Source organism: Kogia breviceps, chromosome 19, assembly GCF_026419965.1.
Source record: "Kogia breviceps isolate mKogBre1 chromosome 19, mKogBre1 haplotype 1, whole genome shotgun sequence".
NCBI lineage: Eukaryota > Metazoa > Chordata > Mammalia > Artiodactyla > Physeteridae > Kogia > Kogia breviceps.
In genome coordinates this window covers 48,717,498-48,736,111 of record NC_081328.1, presented here as the reverse complement: position 1 = coordinate 48,736,111, position 18,614 = coordinate 48,717,498, and the positions used below count along the sequence as shown (strand labels likewise).

General features: G+C 45.3%; 1 protein-coding gene across 5 annotated transcripts in view; it reads right to left on the bottom strand.

Annotated features, from left to right (window-relative positions):
• The window catches only part of CYTH1 (cytohesin 1), a 77,847-nt gene that overhangs the window by 37,340 nt on the left and 21,893 nt on the right, over positions 1 to 18,614 (bottom strand). For 2 of the 5 annotated variants that reach the window (XM_067020539.1, XM_067020538.1), the window contains exon 1: positions 5,318 to 5,474. The exons of 2 other annotated variants lie outside the window; for them this stretch is intronic. In XM_067020539.1, the coding sequence (XP_066876640.1) occupies positions 5,318 to 5,345 (28 nt within the window). In that variant the 5' untranslated portion in view covers positions 5,346 to 5,474. Of the gene's footprint in view, positions 1 to 5,317; positions 5,492 to 18,614 lie in introns of those variants that run through there. One more of the 5 variants, XM_067020537.1, reaches the window with a different exon arrangement.

Sequence of the window (18,614 nt, the reverse complement as noted above, 5' to 3'; positions counted from 1 at the left end):
TTCAGCAATTCCGTTTAAGAACTTACCCAATGGACGTACTCCCAAAGGTGCAAAAATGAAAACTACTTACACACGATTTGGTCATGAAAAAGAATGAGCTGACTGGTAGATGCCAGCACAGAAAGATCTCCCAGACACTGTGCCACGGAAAGGAACAGGACACCATGCGCGTGGCACCGATGCTGGTAAACGCAAGATCTGAGAAGGATGCACTTGAAACTGTCAACGGGGACCCTGTTCAGAGACGAGGAGTGTGGACAGGGAGCACGCAGAGGCGGCGACGCCACATTTTATACCGTTTTGTGTATCTGGATCCACAACTGAGGCAAAATTGTATATTGAAATTTCTATTCAGAGAAAATATGGAAATGTCACCAGCCACTTACCCCAAAACATTTGCTCAGATTAATGACTAATTATTCCTTTAGTGGAAGGAACATACTTGAGTCCTGTTATAATGCGTGTGAAATCCCTGAGGCAACTATACCATCACGCCACGCTGTCTATGTGGGATTCCAACATATTTCTATGAATCAGAATCCTGAATGCTTAACAGAAGAGACTTAAGATGCCAGAAAGAGAGGAGATGCAGAAACAGCCACTGACTTAGAAAAGAAATGTACTGCATTTTTCTAGGTCAGAAGTTAAGCTTTCATGATTTCTCCATAGGGTAAGGAAGGAAGAACATACAAAAGTCAAGAAATTATCTTCACAAGAAGGGAAGGAGTGGCAGGGCAAGTCCATGAGCAAGACCATGAGCAGAGCTGAGGGCAGCAGGACCGACTTCTGTCCCCGTTTTCACTGGTGTGTCACACCCAGCACGGGCTCAGAAGGAGGACACATGGGTCCCAAGAGCAGCGCATCTCAGCAGGCTGCCCAGCGCCAGCCCCGGCGGAGTTCCATGTCCCCCCCAGGAGCCGCGGACCCACAAGCCTGTGGCCCCTCTGCATCTAGTGACTGTCCCAGCTGCAAAAAGAACCCATCTGAATCCCCATGAGTGGAAGCTCTTCACAAGGTAACAGAAGAAGACAGCAGCAGTTACAAGAGTCTTTTTCTAAAAAGGAAATCTCAGCTGGGCTGCAACAAACAGAAAGAGGAACAGAAACAAGAACAATGTAAATTCAGTAAAGGTGCCTTTGGAAGGCTGTCAAAATGCAAGGGAAAAGTGAGAAATGGATATTTTAAAAAGCTTCCAGGACGTCTACCCTTCCATGTTTAACGTAACCAGCAGCAAACTCTATGTAGGTCCTGTGCTGCCAGCCCCACCCCCCACAAACATATTCAGCGAATCTTCCAGAGCCACAGGAAGGGCTGCACCACAAGGTCATGACGCCTCCTGTCCAGATCTACCACACCTGCATTGTCCTCGTCTCCACTGCCCACTGGCAGGCTGGGGGCTCCTAAGGCCCCAGACCTGTGTCCTGCCAAGACCCACACTCCCTGCCTCTTTCCACAATGCTGGCTCCTCAGACAACTCTACCGGCTGCCCTCCACACCCCACCTGCCTCCTGGACGCTGGGTCCTGACCACTGGCAGCCAGCCCTATGCATTTATGTTCCGTACCAAAGAGAACTTAGGAGGTTGCAGAAAGCCTCAGATGATGGATAAAGGTCTGCTCTTTTCAGAGCAGAACCCGAGCCCCGTTTCTGTTCAGTCTTTCATCAAGAAAAAAGGGCAGTCCTGACCCTCTGTTCAACGCTGCAGGCACTCACGCTGGTGCGGTCCACAGACAGCCTATGAAATCCAGGCTAGAGCCTGTGAAATCCAGACCAGAGCGAGTCCCCTTCAAAACTGGTCCCAGCAGATGGTGATGCGGGTCTGCTGAGACGTGTGCTTTGTACGGTGCCAAGCGCTCTAGCTTAAAAATAAAGATGTAACCATTTTTGATTTCGCAAAATACAAACTCACCCCCTAAGGAAGGGAGTGAGGAGTATCTACAGATGTTCACTTACAGCACCTCTGATTTTCTGTTTAATACTCGCCTCGACCTCAGCAACCTGCCCAACATGAGGCTGGCACAATGACAAGGAACGCATTTAGAGGACGGGATGAGGGGTAAGTCACCATCAGAGAGAGTACTCTAAACGCAACCTGCAAATCCAATGTCCTAAGGGAGAGGCACTCTATTTAATTCCATTCTATTCAGCATGTTTTCCTATAAATAACACTATCCTATACTCACATAGTATCCATGGCTTAAAATCTTTTTTCATTTCCATTTTTATTTGAACCTGACAGCAAAGCCCGACTATGAACTCTGTGCATTTCCTGACAATGAACTATGCACTGTTACCTCCAGTTCAGAGGTAAGACTCAGCAAGTATAAATAATCCACAAACAGACCAAGCCCAATTCAAACTCACTGGCTGAGCCCTCAGCTCTTGATTTTCTCTCACGGGAATAATAAAAGCCACGTCAGCTCAGCATTTACTGTGCATCTGCATATGCCCAGCCTGTGCTCGGAGCTGGGACTTAAAGAGCTCCAGCCCATGCCCTGCACAGAAGGGAGAGGCCAGAGGGGTAGGTGTGCGAGCCTGTGGTGGTAGCACATGCTGCCACGGCGGCCACGCCTGCCCAGGGCTCAGAGGACACCAAGGACCATGCGGCTTCAGAGCAGTCAAGCCTCTGAGCCAGGAGTTGAGAACAAATTAGTTCCCCAAATGGAGAAGCAGAGACAGCGTGGATGCACATACCCAGTGAGGGGAGGAGGCCGGGGAGTAGCTGGGTTCCTGGGGACAGTGAGCACACCTTGGGTCAGGGCCCAGGGCACCCGGCAGAGAGCCTGGGCTACGCAGGTGAAGGCCTCGTACCACACACACCAAGGAGCTGGGATTCCATCCCAAAGAGAAGGTTCAAAGACAAACCAAGGAGGACCAAACACTCAAAAGGTAAGATTAAACGGCTAAAAAATAGCCTCTGGCAGTTAAGCAAACAGTGCTCGGTTCAGCACGATGGTTAAGTCTCGCATATGCACCTGCATAATCGTCACTGGTTAGTCCTCACCCCCACACACCTGCATAACTGGAGTAGAAACTGATGAGCATAAGTACCAAGTAAGGACAGAGGCAAAGCCACATCTGTAACTGAAGGACTGTGGATTAGACACTCGTGCAGCAGGTAGGATCTGATTTCTTTAGACATTTTCTTTTTAAAAAAATAAATTTAGTTAGTTAGTTAGTTATGGCTGCGTTGGGTCTTTGTTGCTGCGCGGGGGCTACTCTTCGTTGCAGTGCACGGGCTTCTCATTGCAGTGGCTTCTCTTGCTGCAGAGCACGGGCTTCAGTAGTTGTGGCTCGCAGGCTCTAGAGCGCAGGCTCAGTAGTCGTGGTGCACAGGCTTAGTTGCTCCGCGGCACGTGGGATCTTCCCGGACCAGGGCTCGAACCCGTGTCCCCTGCATTGGCAGGCAGATTCTTAACCACTGCGCCACCAGGGAAGCCCCTTTAGAGACATTTTTAAAAACTTCATTCCCCTGTGTGGGGCAGCTCTTTGGGTAACAATCTAATCAATGCAACTGCGTGAGAAGCACACGGTGACACGTAACCATCCCTCCCTGGGATGCTTGGGGACCTGCCCGGGAAAGTCCATTTGCTCCCTTCACTTTCACATCTGCCTGATGCCATTTCTGCACCTCACCTCAATACCTAGGGGAATCTATCTCAGCAACACTGCCCTCCCTAATGTCCCAAATAGACAACAAGATGAAACATTCCCAGGCAGGTTGAGGGAAATGGAGAACCACCCATTCTTGAAGGCGACTTTTTCAAAGCAAAGTTGCATATTAATCCTACCACTAAAATCTGATCTCTAAAAGCCCTGGCCCTACTCCCACCCCTGAACCAAGGGCACACACACTGAGCAGTGTATGTTGAATGTTCAAGCCTCTAGGATGGCTAGAGGCTGACGACATGGGACCCCTTGATTTTGACTTTGAAGTGACTGTTAGCACCCCCTCGGTGGGTCTGAAGCCAGGATACCCAGCAGGAGCAGCAGTAAGTAAGAGGGTAGAACTGGCTCAGTAAGCAGTGGTCACCACCTGCCCAGGCCAGGCCAGCGCACCCCTACAAACACAGTGTCATCCGCCAGTGTCCTCTTCCACTTTCACGAGGCTCCCCTTTTGAACGAGAGACCTTGGCTACCGTGGACTCACCTTTCAGATACAAAACCTCCCATGGGGGTGGTTCAGCCCTGACCTAGAACTGCCTCCTTATCGTCCCCTCTTCACATGCCAAGTGTCATTATCAACACTAAACGCCCTCTCTCCCAAAGGCTTTCACACATGGTACAGCTTTCCAAACCACCCTGTGAATATGGTCCAAGATACTCTGTCTGACATAGAGGTAAAACTCGAAAATGTACTTTATAGTGAACCAGATAAGGAAAAGCATAAAAAGGACCCCCAAAGTTTATTATCACTTTCACAAAATCCATTTTGAAAAACAGCCTAATATTTATTTCTGACTTATTCATATCATTCAGTACCAGCTACAAACCAGTATACATTTTGCTTTTTGTCTTATGGCATTAAAACACGGCCATCTGATGAAAGCATCACAACAAAACATACACACATGCACACATAAAACTTAACCTCAGAACGTTTGAGAGCCCTGACCTAGGGTGCTTTAAGCCAGTTCTTCTGCAAAAGCTTTTGGGATTTATAATCCACAAAATTTATCACCCTTTTATTCACAGCTTCACTGTTTACAGTGTGGGTGTGGAGAAGATGAAGGAAGTTCCCCAGACCTGATAAGGCTTCAAACTGTCTTTACCTAATACCAAAAGAGGAAGATAAAATAACTATGGATATTCTCTTTGTTACATTTTTATTTAATAAAAATGGTTATTATTCATCTTGAACCTCACTGATACTTTCAACCTGGTCTCTAACATCTTTCCTTTTTAGTGTCACACTCACTCTGGGTGTACACGCAACCTCCAGAGCTTCTAAGACTGCTGCTCAGATTCAGGAAATCAGACACCATCACCAAGTAGGAGGGCACAGGCCACCAAGACGCACCCAGGGGGATCTTCAATGAAAAGTAAAGAGTGGGGGTGGGGGCTAGGGGACGTCTTCAATTTAAAAACACAGTATCTCTCTGGCTTGCGCTCTCTCTCTCTCTCTCTCTCTCTCTCTCTCTCTCTCACACACACACACACACACACACACACGCACGCACGCACGCACAGAGGCAAGAGCCTCTCAGTCGGTACTCCTTCTCAAGAGGCAGTAAAACTGTCGTCACAGAATTTCACGTGTCAATCAAAAGAGCTACTTAAACCCCACCCCATATACCCAAGCCAGGACTGGGACTCACCATCCTCTTCTTTGGTTTTAAGGACCATCTCTTCTGTCACAGTAGGACCCTGAAGGTTGCTGGGTTTTGTTCTTCAAAGGAGAACTCAGAGCAAAGACTCCCTGGAAGGCAGGGCAGGGTGGGGCAGGAATACCTGTGAGCTGTCCAGCCACCGGGACAGCTCAGAGCTGCTTCCTGGACTGACAGGGAACTCGCTGGCCGCACCCCTGGACCAATCAGCCTCCAGCCACCGAAGCGTCACTCCCAGTTCACCGCCACCACCCAGTTCCTGAAGTCAAGCTCAAGTAGCTTCCTAGAGGTTAACCACCTCCTCCCTGGAAGCAGTCTGAGGCTGGAGTCCAACGAGTAACAGTGGCACTTCTGGTCTCAGATTCACCCAGAGCAGCAGACAGAGCTGGCGTTTCTCTCTTCACTTCCCAAGTACCTTCTTAGAATGGAATCACTTAAAAACCCCTGGCTGTCTCACGGTGAGATAACAGCGCATTTCCCAAGAGCATGACTAAGAGATCGTAATCATTACAGTATGTTGTGAGCTCACAGGATAAAAGTAGAAGGCAGATTTTAGAGGTCAAAAAAAAAAATAAAATCTAAGGGAATTATTCCCAATATAAGTTCAATTTCATCCCCATTCTATGTTCTAATATACTGCACCAAACTGTTCTTTTCTCTTACTATACTCATGACACATGTTTATTATTGAAATTAGATTATAGTAGTGGCGGGGGGGTGGTCACCCAGGGATAACCACTGATGACATTTCAGTATATATTCTTTACATTTTTCCAGATTTTTGTTTTATGTATCATATTCTCATTCTCTTTTACATGTAAAATTTAACTATATATACATATCTATATCATCTCTCGTATCTGTCATAGTTAACATGTATAACCACATATATTATACAATATATGAGATATATTTATCCTTAAGATATACTTACCTCAAGAGATAAGTATACAGACAGTCCCCGACTTACAATGGTTGACTTTTTTTTTTTTTGCCGCGCCTCACAGCATGCAGGATCTTAGTTCCCCGACCAGGGATCAAACCCATGCCCCCTGCAGTGGAAGCATGGAGCCCTAACCACTGGACAACCAGGGAAGTCCCACAATGGTTGACTTATAATTTTTCGACTTTATGATGGTGTGAAAGCGACACACATTCAGTAGAAACCATACTTTGAATGTTGCTCTTTCCCGGCCTAGCGGTATGCGGTCCGATCCTCTCCCGTGATGCTGGGCGGCAGCAGCGAGCACAGCCCCCAGTCAGCCCATGACCAAAAGGGTGAACAACCGATACACTTACAAGCATCCTGGACCCAGACAACCGTTCTGTTTCTCAGTGTCAATACAGTATTCAAGCCATTACGTGAGAAAATCAACACTTTATTACAAAATAGCCTCTGTGTTAAGATGATTTTGCCCTACTGCAGGGGGACAAAACACACTGTGTGTGTTCCGAGCACCTTTAAGGTAGGCTGTGCTAAGCTATGATGTTCCGTTTAGGTGTATTAAATGCATTTCTGACCTACAACATTTTCGACTTATGATGGGCTTATCAGGATGTAACCTGAAAGAAACCTTCCATGAATATTCACGTAACATTCTGGGAAAAGTGTTTTTCTCAGCACAATACCCACGTCAGTCACAATCCCAAGGAGACAGAGATGCACTCAGAGTGGGAGTCTGGAGAGAAGAGAGGGACTGTCTATAAAAGTGAGGGTGGAGTGTGGGGAGACCACAGGGAGAGACGCAGCAGCAGCGCCAGTGAGAGGGGGTGGCCCTGACCCAGGCCAGGCCTGCTGGGCAGCGGAGTAGAGAGGCCGCTGGCAGGACTGCAGGTAGAGGGTTCAGCCAACCTCAGCTCCCTGGCGGGGAGAAGACACCTTGACCTCACTGTCCCCTGGCCCACCAGTCTCCTACACAATCCAACAGGGCCAGAGGACCAGGGAGAGCATAGAGAGTGGAGCTGTGAGGGCACAACACAAAGCACAAGGCCCCAGGAGCCAGTCCTGAGGAATTCAATGGCCTGACATCTGCCCACCAAGTCTCAGCCCCGTAATCACCACAGTTTCAAGACCCTCTTCCTGGGACCCTGTGCCTCTCCAGGCTCGTCTCTCACCACCGTGCCTGGTTTGTTTCTCTAAGCAAAAGATGCACACACACATCATATAAAAAGCAAATAGTACCTAAGGCTTAAAACAGAAAACCACAGCTTCCTGCCCAGCTCCCCACCCCCAGCCCCGAATCATGCTTCACAGACGTAGGTCTCTCGACTATTTCTTCTGCTCAGCACCTCCCTGTTTTGAAATAACTAGTTACACTACGTGTTCTCAAGTTTTCACCTCTAGACGTCAACTGCCCGCCATGGAAGATGAAGACTCGCCTTTTACCCCCACCCCCCTCCCACGTGCACACACACATACACACGCCCACTCGGTATAATTACACAAACATTTCTGGTTAAATCAGTATTTAATATTCCCATAAACACCGCTCACAACTCAGCTATATAATGTACTATGATTAAAATAACCAGAGAATGGACTAAGTGTCCTTTGTTTGTTTCTGTTTGCTCGTGCCAAACTCTCTTCCAAGCTATGCAACTGTCAAGATGGTCACACGCGCCGAGCAGTCCGTTTTCTGAGATGGCCTCCAGAAACCTCCACACTCCTACTCAGCCTGGTCTTGTGGCTCTTGAGGCCCGCGTTCGGGGCACCGCCCTGAGCACTCCCCCGGACATTTCCCACCGCTGGACCTGAGTCTCTGATTCCATGGTTTTCTTCTTTCTTGGATTCCTTGCTCATTCTGATGGAGCACATTCTCTAACAACTAACAGAGAGAGGCTGTGGAGGGGTGGGTTTTCATCGTCGTTGTGAATTTTGCGTGTCTCTTCTCTCACAACCTGACAGTCTGGCTGGGTGTGACATTCTAAGCAAAGTCATGTTTCCTCGGCATAGTGGAGGCATCCACTCACTGTTTCCTCTTCCTGTATTGCTGGTAGTGACGGTACCATTCTGAGTCCCAATATTTTGTATGTGACCTTTTTCTCCTCTCAGGAAGCTTTTAGGACCTTATCTCTACACTCAGTATTGTGAAATTTCATACATTATGTTAGCCACCAGATAGAACCTATGTCTGAAGTCTTATACTCTTTAATAAATTTCTGTCCTTTTTTTTTTTTTCCAGTTCTTGTTTTTTGGAATTTCTATTAGTTAGACACTGGACCTCCATTGAGAATCCTTTAACTATTCTTATCTTTTCACTCCTACTTTTCCTCTCCTTTTTGAGCTGCTTTTTAGGAAATATTGCTGCAATGGCCTGAATGTTTGTGTCCCACCCGCCCCAACTCATATGTTGAAACCCTAATGTGATGGTGTTTGGAGGTGGAGCCTCTGGGAGGTGATTAGGTCATGAGGGTGAAGCCACCTTGATGGGCTAAGTGCCCTTATAAGAAGAGGCCAGAGAGTTAACTAGCTCTCTCTTTCTGCCATGTGAGGACACAGCAAGAAGATAGCCCTCTATAAACCAGGAAGAGGGCCCTCACCAAGAACCCAACCAGGCCAGCACTGAGATCTTAGACTTTCAGCCTCCACAACTGTGAGAAATAAACATTTGTTGTTTAAGCCACCCAGCCTGTGGTACTTTGTTACAGCAGCCTGAACTAAGATGATTCTCTGCTTTATCTTCCAACCTTTCTATTGAATGTTCTATTTTTGCTATTTTTAATTTGCAAGAACTCACTCTTAATCTCTGAATATTCCCTTTTGATAGGATCCTGTTCTTGTTTCAGTAATATAATTTCTGAGACTCAAGTATATAGTTATTTTTATACATAAATTTAGTTATCTTATTTATTTTTGGCTGCATTGGGTCTTTGTTGCTCCACATGGGCTTTCTCTAGTTGTGGCGAGCAGGGCTACTCTTCGTTGCAGTGAAGAAACCCCCCAAAACAGACAAGTAAAACCTGCTGGGACTGCGATTTGCAGTGGCAAATCTACATCGAATCTGTAGATCCTCTGGGAAAACTGACATCTGAGTGTGCTGGGTCCTGAGTGCACTTTCTCTCTCCATGGATTTAGGTCCTCTTTCAGTAAAATTTTAGAATTTTTTTTCCATTAAACTCTTGCACATTGTTGATAGATTTATTGCCAGGTATTTAATTACTGTTGGTTGCTAATATATTGGAATGCATTTGTGCTTATAAGTTGACTTTGTAAACAGCAGCCTTGTCAACCTCTGTGAATGATTCTAACAATTTATCTTTAGGTTTTTTTTACCTTTTCTATATGGACAGTCAGTCCACCTGTGAGATAATCGTTTCCTTTTTTTCCTCTTTACAATCCTTGTGCCGTTTTTCTTGCCCCGTTTCCCTGGCTAGAGCGTTCGGGCCCAATTCTCCTGGGGCTCTGTGGCTGAGAAAGATTGGGCTAGAAAACCCTGCAGCACAGCACCAGTGAAGTTGCTGAGCATGGACACCCGTCATTTCTTCGTCATCTTAAAGGAAAAGCTTTCTACGTTCCTCCACAGAATGTAACATTTACTGTAAGTTGTAAATACCTTTTATCATGTTAGAAAAAGATTCCTTCTCTTTCTAGTTTGTCAAGAGATTTTTTTTCAGTTATGGGTGGCTGTTCAGTTCTTTTAGCAATTTTCTTGCAGGTACACATGTGATATTGTTCCAAGAATATACAACCAAGTCATGAACTAGTCTAGCCCTGCATTGTCACGTGTGGTAACCACTACTGAGTCCTTCAAGTATGTTCTAAGTGTAACACACACCCTGGATTTTGAAACCTTAGCACCAAAAAAATGCCAAGTATCTTAATTATTATATTGATTATATGTTGAAATGATAATGTTTTAGATATATTGGGTTAAATAAAATATATTATTAAGGTTATTTTTACCATTTATCTTTTAGCTGTTCAATGTGGCTACTAGAAAATTTTAAATTACATATTTGGCCCACACAATGTTTTTTTGGACAGCATTGGCTAGACACACCAATGTGTGCGTGCAAATTTAGTCTATAATAATAGCTAAATGTGTTGTGTCTACTAGGTGTCTGCATTGTTTTAAGCAATTTTACAATAACCCTACTAAGTGGGAAAATTTTCTCCATTTCCTAGATGAAAAAACTAAAGGACATGGAGAGAGTAAGCAAATAGCTAGTGAGCCGTGAAGCCAGGACTATAACCCAAGCAGCTGACTCCTCGGCTTGCGCTTTTAGTCACTACCTTGTACTGATCATGTGGTATTTTAGGTCAGCAGGGAAAGGATGTGCTCTTCAATAAGTGGTGATGACAACTGACTATCTATTCAGAAAAAATTTAGATTCCCTTTGACATTCTATACTTTAAAAAACAAACAAAAAAACATCCAGATGGATTATAGGTCAAAGTGTATCTTATATATGTATATGCACTTTGACCTATAATCCATCTGGAGTTTTTGGTTTTGTTTCTTTAAGTTCAGAATGACAAATATAAGTATGTAAATATAAAAAGTATGTATTATATATACCTATATATGTACATATGTACATTTTTAAGTGAATTTTTTCTAATTTTATTGCAAAAGAACACTACTTCCTAAGCAGGTCACAAAAACCTAGAAGTCATAAAAGAAAAAACAATTGACCAACTTGACTTCATATGAATGAACTTAATATATAAATATATTATTTATATTCTATTTTGTATGACAAAAGCTCTCATGAAAAAGGTAAGACTGGCAGTATAGTTGGAGAAAATATTTGCAACACTTACAAGCAAAGCATTACTAGCCAAAATATATGAAGAGTACCTAAAACCAATAAAAAGACAAACAGTAGCAAAATAGGACAAAGGATATGAACAATTCAGAGAAGAAAGACAGACAGCCAATAAACAGGGCCGTATAAATTATAATAGCCAGTAGACTACCAGAGTGTTAAAGAGCATCGGTGAGGTTGTGGGGAAGGGGACATTCTCATAGTGTGTGGTGGAGAGCAATTGGTGCCAAGTTTGAGAAGGCAGTTTGGTAATGTCTGTCCCAGTTAAAAATGTTTATACAGTATGCCCCATGCCCAGATCTTGGTTTCTAAATACCATTCCCCATTAAAAGGAACCTGTGATCCTTGGGGAAATGGTTGATTCCAGGGCTGGGTAGGGAAAAATACAAAATGAGCCTGCCTGGAAAATCTTGTGATGGCAGGAAGTGAGGAAGTGCTCAGAGAATGATGGGGACAGGTTGAAAGACACAGGAGCCAACTTGAGGAAGCACCCAGCCATTGACACGAAAACTGCGGGGTGAGAAAGGATGGCGAGGAACAGATATCCGCATCACCCCAGAGCATCTCCCAACAAGATTCTTAGGAATCACCAAAGGACAGACAGCCACAGAAACTTACAGAAACCTGGTGGACTCATCTTTACTAGATGTTCAAGGTTAACATCACTAGTAAAAGGATTCATCACCATCATGGACCCTGACACAATACACTAAGAACACAACCTCATTCTTGCCAAAAATGTACAACCTCAATTGAATCAGGAGAAAACTGAAGGCAAATCCAAATTGGGGAACATTCTACAAAATAATCAAGAAGTCCTCTGTGAAGTGTCAAGGTCGTGACACACAGGACTGGGAACTGTCGTGGTCAGAACTAATTGCAGTGGGGTCTTCTAAATTATATCCTGGACCAGAAGAAAAGGACCTTAGTGAGAAAACTGGTGAGGTTCCAGCAGGATTGCCAGATTGCTCATTAGTATTGTATTGGTGTTAATTAGCTGGTTTTAATAACTGTACTGTGGTATGTAAGATAGTAACCTTAGGGGAAGTTGGGTAGAGGGCATATGGCAACTCCATGTTTTTGCAATTTTTCTGCAGCAAGTGGGCTCAGTAGTTGTGGCTCTCGGGTTCTAGAGTGCAGGCTCAGTAGTTGTGGCGCACGGGCTTAGTTGCTCTGCAGCATGTGGGATCTTCCCGGACCAGGGCTCGAAACCGTGTCCCCTGCATTGGCAGGTGGATTCTTAACCACTGTGCCACCAGGGAAGTCCCAAGTATACAGTTTATAAGGTTTTCTTCCATATCTTCCATGACCTGTTTCCTCTAATTTCTTTTCTTCTGTTTGCTTTGTTCTGTTGCTAATGTTCAGGGATTTTCCTTAAATGTCCAGTAAACAGAGGCTGTTTCTTTACATTTAAGAGAGAGGCACTGACAACCCGATTAAAAGCTCTGTGTAGTAGCTGTGACCTATTGAGTGGTGGGTGTCTTTGTAAAAAAGCAATAACATGTGGATACCCTACATGTCGGACTCTGTAGGTTCATTTTTCTTGGGCAATGACCTAAAGAAGTGATCTCCAACCTCCTACCTGAGCTATGTGGGCTATAAACCTGGCCAGCAGCATCTGGGAAGCTAGGCAGAGGAGGAAGGGTAAGGAGCTCATAAGTAAGTACACACACTTTCACTCAGTTTCCTCACAGGCTCATCTCCATGTTTTAGCAAGGGGGAAGAGAAATCGCCTTGCTACAGGAGATGGAAGAGAACTGGAAGTCTTAACTGCCTGCCATGACTTCCAACCCACCTTCCCGTTTCTAGCCTCACTCCGCATCTCTATTCTCAGAGGCCCATGGTGCCTTGAAGTCTTTCTGAGATTTGGAGATAAACTGTTTCGCTTCCTGATGGCCTCCTTCTCTGCAGCTTAGATCTTTCCTGATAAGCTGCCAATAGGAGAGTGGCTTAGAGCATGCAATCATGGAAGTGTCCTCAAACCCCCAGAAGTGCATCTGTAAGCTGGGGTAGAAAGTGACAAAGACCTCAACCTTCTGCAGACAGAAATCCAGTCGCCTGGAAATACTGCAAAACTCTTTTTTTTTTTTTTTTTTTTGTGGTACGCGGGCCTCTCACTGTTGTGGCGTCTCGCATTGCGGAGCACAGGCTCCAGACGCGCAGGTGCAGCGGCCATGGCTCACGGGCCCAGCCGCTCCGCGGCACGTGGGATCTTCCCGGACCAGGGCACGAACCCATGTCCCCTGCATCGGCAGGCGGACGCGCAACCACTGCCCCACCAGGGAAGCCCCTGCAAAACTCTTTTAAAGGCTACTTCTACTTCCTGGATTGCCTGAAAAACATGGATTTGTACTGTTTTTCCTCACAGACAAAAACAGCATCAAATCAGTATTGCACAAAAAAGACTTGAGAACAAAAGAAATACCACGTGTGCGTCACAGAGAATTCAAATGAAAAATTCCTGGACATGCACTTACCTTGCACCTGATCACATCTGCCAGTACGTACTTCGTGAGGCAGAATTTTTGGCAGTTTTATCATCAAAAGTAAAAATCAATTAGATACTTTTTTTTTAAAAAAGCCCAAACCATGCCCTTTTAGCCTTTATTTTATGCATACAATCTGAATTTCATTTTTTTCCAAAAAGAGTCATTACCTTTTGCAAGAAAAAAATGAGAAAGATGCAATTCTTCACAAAATCTGGTCTTATTTTCTGTGTGAAGAAAATCCATTATCAATGCCATAAAACTGAAAAAACATGTGGTTTTGAGTTTCTGTGCATTTTTTCCTTGAGAAGGGGGTCGACACATCACCAGACGCTCAGAGGAGCCTTGTGTTGAGGAATCTGCACCTGGACCCAGCCCTCCAAGAGTGGGTAAGGGCAGCGCCATCCCTAGCAGAAGCCGGGTAAATAAACGATTACCCACTTCCTGGCGATGATGGAACGATGCCCCGAAGGACTCACACCTGCCGTCATGGTCACAATCGGAAACGTGCTGTGTGCGCTTTAGGAAACATGAATTTGACATATGGCAATAAACAGAAACATCTCCCTCCACAAGGACAGAGGAGCAACAATGCAACTCACAAATGAGAAAGAAGTGTACACTAAACTCGATGCTGATGAGCATCCAACTACACCTGTAAGCGGTTGTTGCAATTTTAAATGCCATGTAGAATAGTCAAAATTCCTGCATGTGGTCAATTCAATCTGTGCTGCCCTCTGCTGGCTACATGAGAAGATTGTTAAAAGGTTTACAATTGGCCATTTTTGCAAATAAATTACCTTTTGAATGTATACAGAAGAAAGTCATGTTCTACCTAGTATACAGGCCATGCGCTGGTGATATTCAGCAGTTCTCATTTTCGGAAGGGTTTTTTGTTATATGAAAATTGGTTTCCCCTTTGTCTATACACTGTGACTAATTTATGGGAATGGGTGATAGCCAATGGGAATTTATGTTATATGGGCAGACACAGACAACAAACAATATACACAATAAATAATAAATTAACTAGCACGCTGGAAAGTGGCAAGTGCTATGTGGAAAAGAAGGAATCAGGAGTGCGTGCGTGGGAGCGGTTATTAAAGTATTAAACGTGGTGGTCAGAACAGGCATCACAGAAGTGAAAGCTGAACCTCAGTGACTCCCCCCAACCCAAAACAAAAACACCATACACAGGCTTCTCGTCCCAAATCCTGTGGTGTGTGAAATGCATTTATATTCTCCTCTGAACCTCCTACTTCCTGTTCCACGCCACGTGGACTGATGAAATTAAACAGGCACCCTCTGCAAGATTGGATTCCCAAGGCCATTTCCCCGTGAACAGACCTGAGCTCCGGGACCCAGAGCGACTGTGGCGGCTGAACCTCCCACTTCCTGTGTCCATTTAGGAGAAAGTCTCATCACCTGGTAACCTGAGGGTCTCTTACTTTCAACCTGAAAGCGCCGAATTCCCTCAGGATACCTGCCCCCCATGTTCTAGCTGCTGCTCACACACACAGTATTCATTATTTGAAAACTGTAAGTGCTTAGTACTCTGTATTCACTCAAAAAACACTTGGGTCTCTACTGTGTGTTCAGTTTGAGCACCACACTAGCTGGGTGCTGAGGTCTGGAGGTGAAGAGAGCACCGGTCTCTGGAGGCCCCGGGTGGTGGCAGCAGTAGCGGTCACCTAAACCACCACTCACGCTGCTCAAGACTAGGATGCGAGGGCCGGGTGCTCCAAGTTCTTGGAGGAAGAACACCAAAAATCAGTCCCTGGGAGAGGCGGGGAGAATGGAGATGTGAGCAGTCCAATAACAGAGAGTGACTTGAGAAAATCCACAAGCTCAGTGGCATTATCTGGTATTTAGGAGGAGATCCGGGGAGATTCAAATACCGCTTTGTGGCCACAATCTTAAAGGAAGAAGTAGAGATGCCCTTTGGGGTGAGCAGGCACTGCGTGGGAGAGGAAGGGCATTTTAGACAGAGCTGCCCAGCACAAGAGGCCCTTCAAGACCTGGTCCTGCCTGGCTCCCTACCTATCAACTGTCATCCCAAGAGAACCCCACCATCCACAGAGACCTACCTGCATTTCTGTCATTTGCGTAGTGATGGTTCATCCTTCCAGGAATGTGGCCCCAAACTTAACTTCCCTCCACTAAACAAACCCTCAGTCCAGTTACCCTACTCTTTTTGAAAATGATTTTATACCCAAAGTCACAGAATGACATTTGTGTTGGCTGGGCTGCACATTCTCTTCGCAGCCAGGAAACCTACCTGGAGAGAAGTTTGCAAGCAAAAGAGACCTAGGAAATGCAGATTCAAAGACAAAAGGATGTGGAATTCCAAACAAGAACCAGGCTCACGGAGCTGCTAGACAGCCTGAGGTCTTGTCACCCCAACTGAAGGAACACGTGCTACTGCACCTTAATCAATCAGGTAACTTTGAAAAGCTGGATCAGTTTCCAAAGAGACAGAGATATTTTCACAGAAATACAGGATTTCTCGAGCAACAAAACAACTCTGGAGGGCTTCCCTGGCGGCACAGTGGTTGAGAGTCCGCCTGCCGATGCAGGGGACGTGGGTTCGTGCCCCAGCCCGGGAAGATCCCACATGCCACAGAGCGGCTGGGCCCGTGAGCCATGGCCGCTGAGCCTGCGCGTCCGGGGCCTGTGCTCCGCAATGGGAGAGGCCACAACAGTGAGAGGCCCACGTACCGCAAAAACAAACAAACAAACAAAAAAAGACAAACCTGGAGGAGATCAGGAGGCACCTCTACCACCACCATCACCATCCCCTTCCACGATGACGGAAGATGAGGACATGGGAGAGTGGAGGAGCCACGCCAAGCCCGGCTGCCATCACCAAGCCCAGTGGGGCCCTCCCGGGGCGGTGCCCTCACCCCCATCTGCTCTCCATGTGCTCCCCCAGCCTGACGAGATGCACACTCTGGGCACAGGGACCAGATACCCCTAGTGAGGAAGTCATCAAGCGTGCGTTTCCTTAACTCTGAAACTGCCTAGGAGACAGCCCCTCTCCACTGAGATAAGTTTATAAAATACAAATATGAACCAGTAAGAAACTTTGTAAAGGCCGAATTCTGGTCTTTTTATCAAAGTAAACTGCTTATGAAATAAAGCACAAATAGGAACTAATAGCCAACAGCATCTGTTAGCTATTAACAGACTGAGTTTCCTATAAATGCTGCTGGGGCTACACCCTTCACATGAATACCAGGAAATATGAATGTGAATGGTCACAGCAGCATTTGTAGCAATAACCCCAAAATGGAAACCACCTAAATGTCCATTAAAATGGAACAGATTTTTTTTAAATTGTGGCATACTCAAAAGATAAAATATCATACATTTGTAAAAGTGAACAAACTATAAACTACATGAAAAAACATGGATAAATCTCATGGACAAGCAAAAAAAAAAAGCCTTTAAAATCAGAAGAAAACTCTACTGGAAGAATTTTATACCAAATCCAAAAAGTGTTAAGTACAGACCAAAATATTTTCTAACATGCAAACTCAGAACACCGACCTCCCACATACCCTTTCCTAGGAAACTTCTAGAGAATATGTTTCTGTAAACTTAAGGTAAACTGAAAACAGGAAAGACACAGACCAAGGAAAAGGTGATCCAACAGAGAGGTAATCCCCAATGACTCTGGGGGGCAGGGGGGAAATGGAAACAAAGGCCGCACAGCAGACTGAAGAGCAACTGATCTAGATTTGAGCAGAAAAATGATGTGCACTGTCCAGGGGGACACAACTGACTGATGTGCTTAAGCAGATAGAAAGCATCATAGATAAACTTGGGGCAAAGCTGCAGTATTTTAGAAAACAATTGATAATTTCAAAGAAAACCAGGCAAAGGGAAAGTTCAGGCAATTAATAGCTCCAGGGAAAACAAAGAGTTGTACCCGGAAGACAGAATGACTACAGAACACCACGTGGCTCAGTAGCGTCGTGGTCAACAGAAAGTCTGCAGAGGGACTTCCCTGGTGGCGCGGTGGTTAAGAATCCATCTGCCAGTGCAGGGGACACGGGTTCAAGCCCTAGTCCAGGAAGATCCCACACGCCACAGAGCAACTAAGCCCATGCGCCACAACTACTGAGCCCGCGCACCACAACTACTGAAGCCCGCACGCCTAGAGCCCGTGCTCTGCAACCAGAGAAGCCACCACAACGAGAAGCCCGTGCACGGCAACAAAGAGTAGCCCTGGCTCGCAACTAGAGAAAGCCCATACCCAGCAACAAAGACCCAACGCAGCCAAAAATTAATTAATTAATTTTTTAAAAGCATGCATGTATATTTTTATGTGGTGTATGATCTTTTAAACTATGTGTACATATTGTATCACTGTGATAAAATAAACTTTAAAATATTTTCTATTTTTCTACCTGAATTCTACCTATTCAAATTCCAGTTCCAGAACCTCCCACAACCCTCTCACTGTCCCGCCATATACAGGAAACAAACTAAAGATGCTGACTCAGATTCATGGTAAGTTTCCCCTCTAAACATTTTAGGATTCTGTGAACTAAGACTCCCCTTCTCAAAGATGAAAAGTGTCTGCTGAACCAGCGTTCTATGCTCTCAGGTAATCACGGAGCAATCACGTTAGGTATTCCATCAACTCAGTGTCACACTCATCACCCACCGTGTGATGAATGGATGGTTTTAACGCTGTCCTGGGTTGAAAGGAAAATGTTTAAGGATCAAACAAGCCTAATGTTTTTGTAGGGGACAACGGTGACTAAGCTATCAGGCAAGTTCATTCTTTAACTGGAGTAAAGTAATACATGACAAGCACCAGCTATTTAAGATAAATTCAATTAATATTTCCAGAAATGATGTTTCTGGGGACTTCCCTGGTCATCCAGTGGGTAAGACTCCGCGCTCCCAATGTATGGGGCCCAGCTTCGATCCCTGATCAGGGAACTAGATCCTGCATGCATGCCTCAACTAAGAGTCTGAAAGGCACAACTAAAGATCCCACATGCCAAAATAAATAAATAAAT